At 38.8% G+C, this 14296-nt stretch overlaps 1 protein-coding gene across 2 annotated transcripts in view; it reads left to right on the forward strand.

Annotated features, from left to right (window-relative positions):
* Positions 1-14296, forward strand: part of lrp6 (low density lipoprotein receptor-related protein 6) — a 179864-nt gene that overhangs the window by 100876 nt on the left and 64692 nt on the right. The window contains exons 1-2 of one of the 2 annotated variants that reach the window (XM_080191020.1): positions 4561-4628; positions 5798-5995. In XM_080191020.1, coding sequence (XP_080047146.1) covers positions 5802-5995 — 194 coding nt within the window. In that variant the 5' untranslated portion in view covers positions 4561-4628; positions 5798-5801. Of the gene's footprint in view, positions 1-4560; positions 4629-5797; positions 5996-14296 lie in introns of those variants that run through there. The other variant, XM_080191019.1, reaches the window with a different exon arrangement.

The raw sequence follows: 14296 nt of genomic DNA on the forward strand, positions 1-14296 counted from the left end.
AGTATTTAAGCTTTCTGACTGCTCTTCCTGAATATTTGAGTAAGCAGAAATAAACTAATAGAATTATCTTTGACAAAAGTCATCTGGACTCGAAATGTCAGCTCTTTTCTCTTCTTACAGATGCTGCCAGGCCTGCTGAGATTTTCCAGCGTTTTCCCTTTTGGTAATCTATAAGCAGTATCGTCTTGGAACTAAAGTGATTAATTACAGTGACTGAATAAATGAGAAAGCACATGCATTGGAGCATGCTTCACAACTATGAAATTATTTGGTTAAAAAAATTGGACGTTGGGCAAATCTTATCCACTAAATACAAATTGTTGGGCAAAGGGGGCGTGTTTTCCCTCCTTAAAGGAGGACTTTGAGAGGAGAAGAATGTTTTCTTATGTTTCCTGTAACGTTTGCTCAAAATTATTTCCATGTGGTTTCCATCTGTTTCTACTGAACAGTCTGAACAACTACTTTGCAAATGCCCCAGAATGGAAAATTACTGAACAAGAACATGCCCTAAAATCATAGAATTTAACACCACAAAAGGAAGCCATTAGGTTTGAAATGCTAGTGCCAGCCCTGTGAAAACAATCTGCCTAAAGAGCAAGACTTGCCTTTGTATAACGCAATGCAAGATCACCAGAAAACTCAGTGTTTTACAACTTGTAAAATATTTTTGAAGTCTAACTACTCTAGTAATGGAGGAGAAGCAGCAGCCAGCACACAGCAAGATCCCACAAACACAATGTGGCAATAACAAGATGATCTGTTTTTATATCATTGATTGTTCTTGAAGGACAAAAGTTGTCTTGAACACTGATGATAACTCCCCTGCAGTTCAAAATAGTGCACTAGAAATGCACAACGTGCCAATTCAGAGTTGAGTGCTACCAACTGAGCCTTGACCAGCATCATTGTGTGATACCTTCTGTTCAAAAACCCCCTTCTCACCCAATGCTTTGAAATTTTTCTTCTTGCAAAAACATTTTCAAATTTTGGTATTGTGTTTCTTGCAGCCAGGTTTGGAACATTTTTCTATATAAACATTATACAATGCAGTAAGAGACCAATTGGCCCATTTTCTTGACTCCTCGACGAAGCTAAATAATTAATCCCATCCCTTGCTCTATCCCTTATTATTATTTACCAACTCTCTTTTGAACTTTACTGTTGAATCTATTTCTGTCTTTCATGTGGTGCATTCTAAGTTATAACTCATTGTAATTCACCATGAAAAAAATGGTTTCCTCATATCATCCCTGCTCTTTTTCCCAATCGGCTTAAATCTGTGCCTTAGTTACTAACTCTTCTGCCACTCGAAACAGTTTCTTATTTACTCTACCAAAACTCTTAAATCTGCTCTTAACCACCTCTGCGTGAGGGGAACAACCCCAACTTCTCCAGTTCCTCCATATGATTGAGGCTCCTCATTCTTGGTGCTGCTTTATAAATCTCTTCTGCACCCTCCACAGGCCTTTGAAATTCAGTTGAGGTGTATGATATCCAGAATTGGGCCCAATACTCCAGCTGAAGCTTAAGCAATCTTTTATTTAAAGATTTGGTATAACATCCTTGTTTTTGTTCTCAATCCCTCTCTTAAAAATCAAGGATCTCTTGACAGCTTTGTCCACTGGTGCCTGTTTCTACTCTCCCTTCAGACTTGTACCATTTCGTACTTATTGCCGCTCCTTGTTCTTCCTACCAAAATGTACTCTTCAAACTTCTCTGCTTTAAGATTCGTGCTGTACGTGTCTATCCTTTTTCCAGTCTGTGTCCCCCTGAAGTCTGTCACTATGCTTACTGTTTATGACATTTAAGTTTCCTGTCATCTACAAACTTGGAAATGATGCCCTGAATACTCAAATCCAGGTCATAAATGTATATCAAAGGAGAGTAGTCTTAATGCCGATCCCTGATGAGCATGATTATATACTTATTCCAGTCAGAAAATTAGCCAGTCACCACTGTTCTGTTTTCTACCGCTTTGCCAATTTTGCTTTCAGACTGCCCTTTTGCTAATAAATCTATTATATGGCCCTTTGATTAAAAAAAAATTCTGTTGTCAGACATAGCTTGTCTTAATCAACCCTTAATCCTGGGTGGTTGATTTTTTTTCTGTTATGACTTTGAACAATCTGCCCCTATTGAGTTCTTATCCAATTGTTCTGCAACCGTTTTGTATTTTTTCATTCCTGCTTCCATACTTTTCTGTGAAAGCCAAGGCAAAATACGAAATTAGCATTTCCACTTGTCTATCTTCAAGAATCTTTTTCATATATTTCATTAAAGTTTTTGCTGTTGCTCCCTTTCCTGACACCTTTATGCATAACTCCCTCGCATCTTTTTGTTTCAGTACTGCAGAACAGTCTGGAAAGTCGTGCTAATTGATTTAGGATGCTACAAATCATTGTTGTGACATTGTAAACAGTATAGATGGAAGCATTATAGTGACAAATGTGTGGCAGCAGTGGGAATGTTTTCTTTTACGGAGGTCAGCAGGAAAGCACACTGTCTTCTGGACCCAAACTCACCTGGGTGTTTTGCACTATTTTCTGAAGCAGGGCAGGCCTAGCAACATGTAGTCTGCTATCCTATTTGAGTGTAAGATTAAGAAGTGTCCAACATCATTGACCCACCATTAAAGAAAGAAGGTGAGCGCCCTGAAATTGAAGATGGATTTCCAGGAACACTCTAAGGCTAGACTTCCTAAGAAAGAGGATGGATGTCCAAAAACATTCTGAAGCTGAAAGGTGGGCCCCGTGCTGGGCACTGAATTTGGAAGATCCACTGTAGAAGTCTCCCTTACCCACTGCTGTGGTGGTCCAGGGTTGCCAATGACCTCCATTCTGAACTCCCGAGGTAGCCCCAGAAATTGTTCAGGTGAGACCCGACAACCGCATGCACGTTTTCTACACTATGGAAAATCTGGTGTGAGTTGTTGGACCGTCATTAGCATCCCATTAACAGGATGCATATTGATTTTGCTAGTGGAAGATACCGCTGTAAATACATGCTGGCATAAACCTGATCTTTGGGCCTCCCATCATTGAACCCTCTGCCAGGAAGTTGGGAGAATTCTGCCCATTCTGTTTCTATCTTCACAGGTGCTGCCAGGCTTGCTGTTTTTCCGGCACTTTGTCTTTATTTAATTAATACTTCTGCTGGTTACAAATGGGAAACTTAGAAAAATGTGCATTCTTTTAGCACATTATCATGGCTTTATGTTGCAAAATAATTTGCAACCAGCGGATTGCTTTTGATGTGCAGTATGTAGGCCACTGTGGCAGACAGTTTGCACAACAAGCAGCACATCAGTGAATGACCAGTTAATGTGCTTTTGGAAAGGATGTTGATGGAAGGATATTAGCCAGGGTATCATAAGAAATTTCAGCCCTTTGAGAACTATCCTAACTTATTTTGTATTCACCGAAGCAGTGATGTGGGTGAGGTCGTGATGTAGTGGTAATATCAATGGACTAATAATCCAGAGACTTGGACTAATGCTCTGAGGATCTGGGTTCAAATCCCACCACTGCAAGCAAGTGGAATTTGAAATCAGCTAATAAAATCTAGAATTGAAGGTTGCTGTCAGTATCACGACCATGAAACTATCATTAATGTCATAAAAACCATCTGGTTCACTAGTGTCCTTGAGGGAAGGAAATCTGCTGTATTTACCTAGTCTGGCCTACACTTAACCACATTGCTGTGGGTCTGGAGTCAACTCTTAACTGTCCTCTGAAATGACCTAGCAAGCTGCTTTGTTCAAGGACAATTTGGGTTGGGCAACACATTGCAGCCTTGCTAGTGATGCCCACATCCCATGAAAAAATAAAGGAGGCAGAAGGGACCCTTAATTTAACAGTTCATCTGAAAGATTGTTTTTTCACAGGATATGGACGTCACTGGCATGGCCAGCATTTGTTATCGATCTCTCATTGCCCTTGGACTGAAAGGTTTGCAAAGGGCAGTTAAGAGTTGCTGTTGGTTTGGAGTTGCAGAGGCCAGAACCATGTAAGCTGGCAGATTTCCTTCCCTAAAGGACATTTCTGAATCAGATAGGCTTTTAACAGCAATCAGTGATAGACTGAGACTAGTTTTATATCCTAGTTGACAAAGGGTCATCCAAACTTGAAGCATTGGCTCTATTCTCTCTCCACAGATACTATCAGACCTGCTGAGCTTCACCAGCATTTTCTGTTTTTGCCCCAATTCTTCCATTGCTTCCCTCCATTCACTTTCTCTTTAAATATCCCCCACCCCCTCATTCTCGAGTTCCCATCTTAGAGATATCTGCATTGCCCTTACTGCCTTCTCCTTTTTCCCTTTCCTTCTCCATTTTGCTGGTTGAAGATCAAAACAAATTGACTGCATATTTCTTTGTTCGAGATGGTCATTACCTGACAGGTGTATTACCTATGACTTGTCAGTCAAAAGCTTGGCTGCTGTCCAACTCCTGCTATTAAAAGCCTGCTCTGCTGCCTTGGTCGATAAATAACATCCATCAGTTGCATAGTGCCTTTATCAGACGGCTGTTGATTCTGGATAGCGGCAGCGTGCTCCTAACTACATCTGATGTCCTGCAGCAGAATATGAACTTCTATGAAATTCGTTTTGCTGAAAATTGTATAGTTAAGGTATTGTATTGTCTTCATCGTAGACTATTTGGATCTGAAATTAACATTTGCATCAACTGTGTATGTTAATTTACTTGCTCTGTTTGACTTATGTAGCAACCTGTTTTCTAAATTCCAAACAATTAGCAGTAAACCAAATGAACAAAATAAAGATGTATGTTCTATCATGGCTCTGATGGCAAGTTTGTGGCTTGCAATCATTAAGGTAGAAAACTCTAGTTTATTTGACAATCAAGTTTTAAAATATTATGTAAAAGATTATTTTAAACACAGCTGCAATCTACACTGAAATGAGCACCATTTTCTGTTGAAGCAACATAAATTTACATACTGCAACTCGTAAATAAGCACATCTGAGGGCGAAACGTGGAAAATGAGACTGCAGTTGGCTATATTTTAGAAAACTATTGAAGTTAAGTTTGTACATTATGCTACGAATGGGCAGTTTATTGATTATTTAATTGTTTCATTTGTAAATTTGTTTCTTTTGTGTATATATATGGAAAAATTTGTTGATTGGAAGAAATTATCCATCTTCATATCCTCTTATGTCTTTGTAATAGTGTGCATCTTTTGGGTTCTTCAGTTCTGTGACACATCACATCATGTTTGAAGTTTTATTCCTTTCTCCTGAGCATGCTCCTTTTTAAGCCAAGTGTTGAAGTCACCAAATAACATGTTGAATGTATTTGGTTTGCTGTTGACTTTAAAAACTTGAAATGATGTGCAGGAATCTAATTAATGCCTCACTGGGTATTGACTGAATCATCCTGATCACAGGTTACTGTGGTGAATTTAAGCTTCATAAAACATAAGGGTTAAAAATCATTGCTGTTTTAATGTTAGTAGTTTGACTGAATTTCTTAGAGAGTCAGTGTGCTTGTACAGTGTACTACATTTATGATTCAGCATCAGTTAACTACATCAGTTGGATTCAATCAGTTAATGAAAGATAAATTCTTAATTTGTTCAAGAAAAACTATTTAATATTGGGGATGAGAAATAAATGCCAAAATCAATCTGCCAAATCCATCTTTTTTTATTAAGGAAGTAATGTCAGTAATTTATGTTTGAATTATTCACTCACTCGTTATCCACTAGTTAATCTTCATATGTGAAGCTTTTTTTCAGAATCCTAAAATGCTTTATCCATTTTTTAAAAATTCTAGATACATGTATTGGACAGATTGGGGAGAAGTGCCAAAGATAGAACGAGCTGGAATGGATGGTACAACGCGATCAATTATAATCGACAATAATATATACTGGCCAAATGGACTGACTTTGGATTACGAAGAAGAAAAATTGTACTGGGCAGATGCTAAACTAAGCTTCATTCATCAATCAAACTTTGATGGCAGCTTTCGGTAGGTATTTGCAAAAAAAGAAAGGCATCCAAGTTGGATTCTATATTTGTAATTATCGAGGCTCAACAGTTGGGGATATTGGCAGAATTCTTTGACCTTGTTGGATTCTCTGGTCCTGCTACAGTGAATAGATTTTTGGCTGAGTGCCAAATTCTCCATTCTGGCAGCAGTGGCAGGGCAGACAAGATTGGAGAATCCTGGCCATTATGACATGTCTATTGAAGAATGCAGTTCAGTTGGAACTCTTCATATAATGGTAGAAAACATGTTCTCTTGCTTCCTTTAGAAAGAGAGCTTTACTAACCTTGTGGCACAGATGTGCTAAAAGCTAAAACAAAATTTCAGTGGAAGGAATTGAAGAATGGAATCTGAGATCCGAAAAGTCACAGAATATAGAGTTTTTGCTGCATTTTTCTTTTTTGTGCATTATATATAATTCACTAGAATTCAGATAACTGATTACAAACCTGAAGTCCAAAAGCTGTCTAATTGTATGAACAGGGCTGTTATTTTCTTTGCACACAAAAGCAAGGATTTACTTTCTAACTGCTCACCCTGTTACTTTTTTAAACTATTGTCAATATTCCAATTGATAGACAATTTTAATGAGTACAAACATATAACTATGATCATGTAGCTGTAAAACGTTGAAACTAATCAAATTGGAAGACTTACGACAGATACCTGTTCACGGCACGATTTTTCAAAATGCACTAGTGATGTATTCGTCTAATGAACCAGTACTTTTTATTTCCTGGGAATGGCTCGACTAGTGCATAATGCTAATTGTTCCAGATAGACCGGTTCTCTCATGATGAACCTGACTTCAAAGTTGAAGTTTGGGGTAGTTTGCAATTTATTCTAAAGATCTACTTTTGTTGAATACAAATTTTCTATACATGAGGGAAGAATCCTTTTGAACCCTGTTGTATGGTTTCCATCATGCAAGCTGAGTACTTTGGCTGGAGCCACATGGAAATGATGTAGATCTTTCCAAAATTGAATGGTTGTGGCCAACTCCAGTGCTCATTTGGCATCTGTAAGTCATTCCTTCTATATGCATTCATTTTGTTTGAGGCAGTTTCATTCTGCCATTTTGTTTTTTGTCTCGTTAGCTCGGTGAAGGTGGTCTTCCATTTCCATTGCGCTTGTACACCAGTACAAATGTGTATTTATATCATAAGAAGGAAGGTTTTGGTTTTCAAACATCTTTTTAAAAAATTCATGGTGCAATAATTTTAGAATTTTAACAATGTTTTGATCATTCTTTCGTGTAAGCATTTAAAAATAAACAAAGTTTAATACAAGGCCCTAAAGGGTTTAATTATGAGGAATATAATTAGTTGTAGAAAATTGGTTTGTGTTGCTTGAGTTTCGAATGGTTGTGGGATGATTTATTCGAGGTATTTAAAGTGATGAAGGGATTTTATCGTGTAGACGGAGAGAAACTATTTGGTCTTGTGGAGAGATCCAAAACAAAAGGGCATAATCTTACAATTCTAGCTGGGCTGTGTTGGAGGGAGGTCAGGCAACACTTTTTTTCTTGTAACAGTTGGTGGAAATTTGGGATTTGTTCACCCAAAAATTTATGGAGGTTTTCAAGACTATGAAATAGACGTTTCTTGGGTGTCAAAGAACATGAAGCAAAGGCAGGTAAGTGGAGTTGTGCCACAAGTCAATCATAATTGAAATGAGTGGTGGAACAGGTTCAAGGGGATAAATGCTGCTGTCCCACCTTCCTGCAAATTAATTAACGTGACGTTAGGATTCTTTAACTGGTTACTTTTGTTGAGGGCAGTTATGATGGATGAAGGTTATGAATTATTCGGATTTAGTTGTGTGCTTGCTTACGTATTCCCCACTCGCCCTGCAGAAGTAGGCATTAGGCCAGCAGCTTCGTCTGTGTACAGTTGGTTATTTCTTACCATCATGGAAAGCAGGAAGAAGAACACAAAATTATACGCAGAGGAAGTTAAAGGGTGGAGACTAAAGTGAGGAAGCAAGCAGAAGGAAACTAAAAATAGAGGCAGAAGACAAAACAAAGTGGAAAAAAACAGCAAAAAGTAAAAAGAGCAGTGTGAACCAAAGTATAACGTGGATAGTTTGAAGGCAATTTCCTGATTACAATGCCTACACATGCAGCAGAGAGATTTACTTAGGAAATGTTTCCGGACACTGTCAGACTGACATACAAAGCTATTTCACCTTCCAGGTGGGGACAGGTAGGTTGCAAAAGAGAGAAGGTAGACATTAAAAATGGCTACCGATGCTAGGGCTGTTCTGCCATCTGAAATAGTGGTTGGACTCTTGCCTGGAATATGACCGCCTTTGATCAGACGAATGTTCAATATTGACAGTTCATTTTAAAGCTAGGAGTTTATTTGCATTGTTCTTTCTGGCTTAAACCCAGCTCAAAGGGAAACATTCTTTATTGATGGTGGCTGCATTTTGTAACTTGTTTAGTACCAATAATTATTCCATAAAGTCGAAACGTTTTTGCATTATCATTATTCATCCATCACCTTTAGCAATCCACTAATAGCATTTTACAAAGTGAATGTTTTTACATACTGCCACCTTTGACTGCATTTGAGTGAGTTACTGCAGTATTCCCTCAATTTTAGATGAGTAATGGGTAAAGAATCATCCAATATAACTGCCTTTCAAAATATCAAGGGCCACCTCTGGTTGTCCAAAAATCCTGTTAAACTCTTCAACGTCACTGTGGATTCCATACAATAGAATCACCAACCTAAAGTGGAAAAAGAACTTGTAAATAAGCATCTTTCACAATTACTGGATGACCCTCAATGTTTCATGATTGATGAATTATATTCAAGGTGTCATCACTTTTTGTGATGGAGGGAAGCATACTAATTGTAGGATTTAATTGTGCCAAAATTTACCAGTATTTTCAAAGACCTATTCATTCATAAGCTTACATGGGAAAGTTCTGGATTACCAGAAAAAAAAGCTTCTGTCATAATGATGAGCACTTCTAAATAATCTGAAAGACTAAAGCTTTGTTCATGAAGAAGTTACAGTAAAAATAAACTAGTACTAACGATTAAGTTTTTAAATATATGCTGTGTATTGAACGCCTTTTGCAGGGTATACTTTTCCTTTTAACCATCAGCCCACATCCTTGGTCAAAAACATCCTTAAAAAGGTTACTTCATGTGAATGGGGGAAAGAAGGCTGTTGCGCGTCACATTGGTATAGTGATGGAATTGTAGAACTGAATTAGGTTTCCTCAAATCTTCATTTTGAGATTTATGATTTTGGTAGACCTGTGACGAAAGGTAACATGGGGATGAACTTAAAATGCAGGATCAGGGTGTTTGCTCACAAATGGGCAGCAGGGTGGCACTGTGATTAGCACTGCTGCTTCATAGTGCCAGGGATTTGGGTTTGATTCCAGCCTCTTATATGTGGAGTTTGCATGTTCTTGCCATGTCTGCATGGGTCCTCCCCCCACCACACACACAGTCCAAAGATGTGAAGAGTAGATGGATTGGGCGTGTAAATTGCACCCTAATGTCCAAAGATGTGCAGGTTAGGGGGATTAGTCATGGTAAATGTGCAGAGTTACAGGGTTGTGCCATGGGTGGGTGGGGAGGGGAAGCAAGAACCTGGGTAAAGTTGATGACTTTTCGTCAAAACTCCACATGGTCTGCTGAATATTGCCAGTCATGGTGATGAGATCTTCTAGTCCTGCTGTTGTCAGTGGGATTTTCCATTGGCACCAGACAATCACTGGCAGCGTGAATGGCCGAAAAACTCCGGCCCTAGTATCTGCCACATTTGTTTTTATTTAAGTACAGAAGTGTCTTTTTTCTCAAATACGTCCATTGTGATTTAGCATTGTCAACCTTGAATTAGTTTGCTCATCCCAACAATAAATAGTTATTCATGAATCTTAACATAATGTTACAGTAAGGTCATTAATAAATCCATCAGACTATAATAGAAAAAGGCCCCAAAAGGATGTTGCTGTAGATTCAGTTCTGAACTGGCTTAGTGATGAGCTGTACAGACAGGAAGGTTCCAAGTCTGAATCCCAATCTGTAGCTGAACTGGTTGGTTTGAGCCAGAGCATCCTTTGTATTACAGGCTACTCAAGAACTCTTGGTTGATTGAAAAAGAAAATCATTTGGATTTAAACTTCTTGATTGTTAATTAATGGCACTGGCAAGTGTGTGAGCATGAATGTTTGGTGAGGACAGGATCTGAATGCATTGTGACCCTTACCTGGACTGAAGATCCTGCTAGCGCACACTCTCCAATGAAGAATGGCCATTTAGATAAGGTCTTGGGGGTGCTGGGTATGCAGTGGGTAGATGAATCTTTTTAGTGTGAAGTGGAAGTAAAATAAAACCATAGTTGACAATTTTCTGAAACAGTCTTACTAGTTACCAGTAGGGAAACTTGCATCATTTTCCCTGATAATCACCTATGCTGAGATTTTCTAAAAATCTCATTAATCTGCATTGGAGCATAAAAACTGCTGAGTATCACATAAACATCTGAATTAAGAGCAGGACTAGATGATTTGGCCACTGGAGCCTGCTCCAACATTCAGTAAAATCATGGCTGACCTAATTGTTGCTGTAAATCTAAATTCTGCCTACCCCTGTGTTTGTCAGGAATCTGTCTACCTCTGCCTTAAAAATATTCAAAGACCCTGCCTCCACAGGTCTCTGTGGGAAGAGAGAACCAAAGATTCTCAACTTTGAGAGGAAAAGTCTCTTCTCATCTGCGTCTTAAATGGGAAATACATTTCCCTACTTCTAGTCTCTCCAAAAGGAGGAACATCCTTTCAGCATCCAGCTATCAATCAGGATCTTATATGCTTAAGTAACTTCACCTTTCAATCTTTGAATCTCCAATGAACCTGGTCCAGCATGCCCCATCCAGCCCCACTCCCGTCCCAGGTATCAGTCAATTGAACCTTTTCTGAAATGCTTCTAATGAATTTATGTCCTTCCTTTAATAAGGAGACCAAAACTGCACACCATACTCTAGATGTGGACTCAACAACTGCAGCAAAACATCTCTACCTTTTATATTCCATTCCCCTTGCAATAAACAACAGCTTTCCATTTGACTTCCTGATCACTTACCATATCTGCATACTATCTTTCTGTGATTCCTTCATCAGAACCCTCAGATCTCACTGTACCAGAGTTGTTCAGTTTTAAATAGTTTACTCTATTCTACTTCTCCTACCAAAATGGGCAAGTTCACATTTTCCCACATTACACTCCATCTGCCAAATTTTTGCCCACTCAATCAATCCATGTTTCTTTGCAGTCTCCTCATGCTCTCTTCACTACTAATTGCCACCTGTTTGTGTCATCAGCAAATTTAATAGCCATGTATTTCGTCACTTTCACCAAACATCTTGTTGAAGTTGTACAAGGGATTATTAAGGACACACTTAGAGTACTGTGTATAACTCTGGTCACCCTATTATAGAAAGGACATTATTAAACTAGAAAGAATGCAGAAAAGATTTACGAGGATGTTACTGGGACTTGATGGTTTGAGTTATAAGGAGAGACTGGATAAACTGGGACGTTTTTCTCTGGAGCATAGGAGGCTGAGGGGTGATCTTACAGCGGTCTATAAGATAATGAGGGGCATAGATCAACTAGATAGTCAACATCTTTTCCCAAAGTTAGGAGAGTCTGAAGCTAGAGGGTATAGGTTAAGGGGCGAGGGGAGAGATACAAAAGGGTCCAGAGGTGCAGTTTTTTCACGTATAGGGTGATGAATGTTTGAAACAAGCTGCCAGAGGTTTTAGTACAGGCAGGTAAAATTTTGTCTTTTAAAAAGGATTTAGTCAGTTACGGGCAAGATTGGTATCGAGGGATATGGGCCAAATGCGGGCAGTTAGAACTAGCTTAATGGTAAAAACTGGGTAGCATGGACAGGTTGGGCTGAAGGGCTTGTTTCCATGCTGTAAATCCCTTTCACTTCACCCAATCATTGACATAAGGTGTTCATAAACGAACTCCAGTAAATTAGTTCAACATTATATCCCTTTCACAAAGTCCATCGTGGCTCTGTCTGATTGTGTTGAGATTTTCTAAGTCCCCAGTTATTAACGTCTTTCATAATAGATTCCAGCAATTTCTCGACTGCAGATGTTAAGCTAACTGGCTTGTAGTCTCCTGATCTGTGTCACCTTCCTTTCTTGAATAGCCACATTCATTATTTTCCAATCTGATGGGCACTTTCCAGAATCCAGGGCATTTTGAAACATTGGAAATCAGCAGAACACTTGAGGACTGAGGAAAGCAGCAAACCGCACACAATGTTTCTTCAAATCTTTGTGCGATGAAAATGAAAGGAACAATCAAATGATTAATTTTTCACAATAGGGCCCACAATTAAGTTTTCCAAATTCTTACACAAATCATTGCAAATGATGCATTTAAAGATGCAGGTAAATACCTTGTTGTTTTCTGTGCAGAAAAATAACAAATTACAATAACCACAAGAAATTTGACTTTGGGAACATTTGCACCTAAAATCTGTGACAGCTGTACTTTTGCATTGTGGGGCAGACTTATGTTAATGAGCAGCAAAGGATGTTAGCAAACGTTTCACAGAACTGGTGTAAAAGGTAAGAAAATTCAGGTACAACATAAAAGTGGGTGTAAATCAATTATGCTTCTTGGCCTTTTGACTAAGATCAAATGTCAGATCCAGCCCAAGATGGGGTGCAATGCCTTATCTTGTCAGCTTGGATCTTATTTGTCTCTCTTATGGGGACCATGAATTGGATTCAGCTGAACTTTGTATTTGGTTTTTGGAGCAAGCAATGATGTGGAGATGTCAGCACTGGATTGGGGTGAACACAGTTAAGAAGTTTCACAACATCAGGTTGTGAAACTTCCAACAGTATTTGGTATTATGAGCTTTTGGAGCACTGCTGTTTCACCGGGTGAGTCCTGACACGTGAGCACTCCAAAAGCTTGTGATACCAAATGAACCTATTGGACTTCAAATTGGTGTTGTGAGACTTCCTACAGAGCCAGCAAGGAATGGATTCGGGTTTGCCTGCTCCATTCTGAGCATTGGCTTTGTAACTTTAAGATTGGAGTAAAAATTTTAAAAAAACAAATTAATTGTGCCCAAATAATCTATGAAAATAGCATTGCAGTGTTGTTTCAGTGCAAGATTTTAGAGGAAACTTTGCATCATGTGGTTTTGCATCAAAGCCAAAATTGGTCCCCTTCCAACTGCATTATCGAAGAAAGCAGTCACTGCTGTTTGCAAATGTGAATTGTACATAAGTTGCTTTACTTCTCCCTCTGGAGATGCACACAGCTTGTTGATTGAGGTGGGGGGGATGTGGGGAGGATCTGATACAAATGTGGCAGGCTGTGTGTGAGATGATACACAAAACACAATGCACATCTGGATTTAATTGGAATATTTCCAAGACTGGAACATTTGAGTGATAAACCACACAGTGTGTTGCAGCTAATATTTCGATACCTGTTGCATCTTTATTTTCGTTTTAGCAGTATTTCATTCAGAAGCTTGTGTCAGTGCAGTTTGAGTGACGCGCATTATTTTAAGTTGGGACTTCTTTTTAACATGTATATTTCAACATAGTTACATTTCTGGAATTCGCTAATCTCTACATTGCTGGGCTGTAGAGGGGGAGAAGAGGGAAAATAGTCAAGGTTTTCTTTCCTGTTGACTTCTGGAAAATGTGCAGGTGACAGTGCAATTGGAACCAGCTGTGAAGCCATCAATACTTAAGTAGTTTGCAGCCAGTGTCAAGGTTCACATGAGTGATGGCCATTTGAGTAAGGTAATCACTTGCAGGCACTTGTGGAACTGTACTTCACTTAAAATTCAGCATCTTCAAGAGCGAAGAGAAGAGAAAATGATGAGCAAAATATCAGCATGAAATGTAAAGTCCTTCTTAAACTATTTTGCTCAACAGGTATTAACATAAAAGATCTGGTGCTGCCATCATGCCAAAGTCAAAAGGGAAAAGAAACAGTACAGCAGATTGGCTATGCTCTATTTAAACTGTTGATGCTTTTATGAATGTAAATCAATAAACTATTAACGTATTTATTCATAATGAGAGTACATGGCATTGGAGGCAATCTATTGGCTTGGATAGGGAACTGATTAGAAGTAAGAGACGGACTAGGAATGATGGATGTGTGCTCATTGGCAGAATATGACTAGTGGTGTCCCCAGGAATCTCTACGACAGCTTCAACTTGTCACTATATTTGTATACGGCTTAGATGAAGGAATGGAGAGCCAT

This window comes from Carcharhinus amblyrhynchos, chromosome 6, assembly GCF_965287045.1.
Source record: "Carcharhinus amblyrhynchos chromosome 6, sCarAmb.v2.hapA, whole genome shotgun sequence".
NCBI lineage: Eukaryota > Metazoa > Chordata > Chondrichthyes > Carcharhiniformes > Carcharhinidae > Carcharhinus > Carcharhinus amblyrhynchos.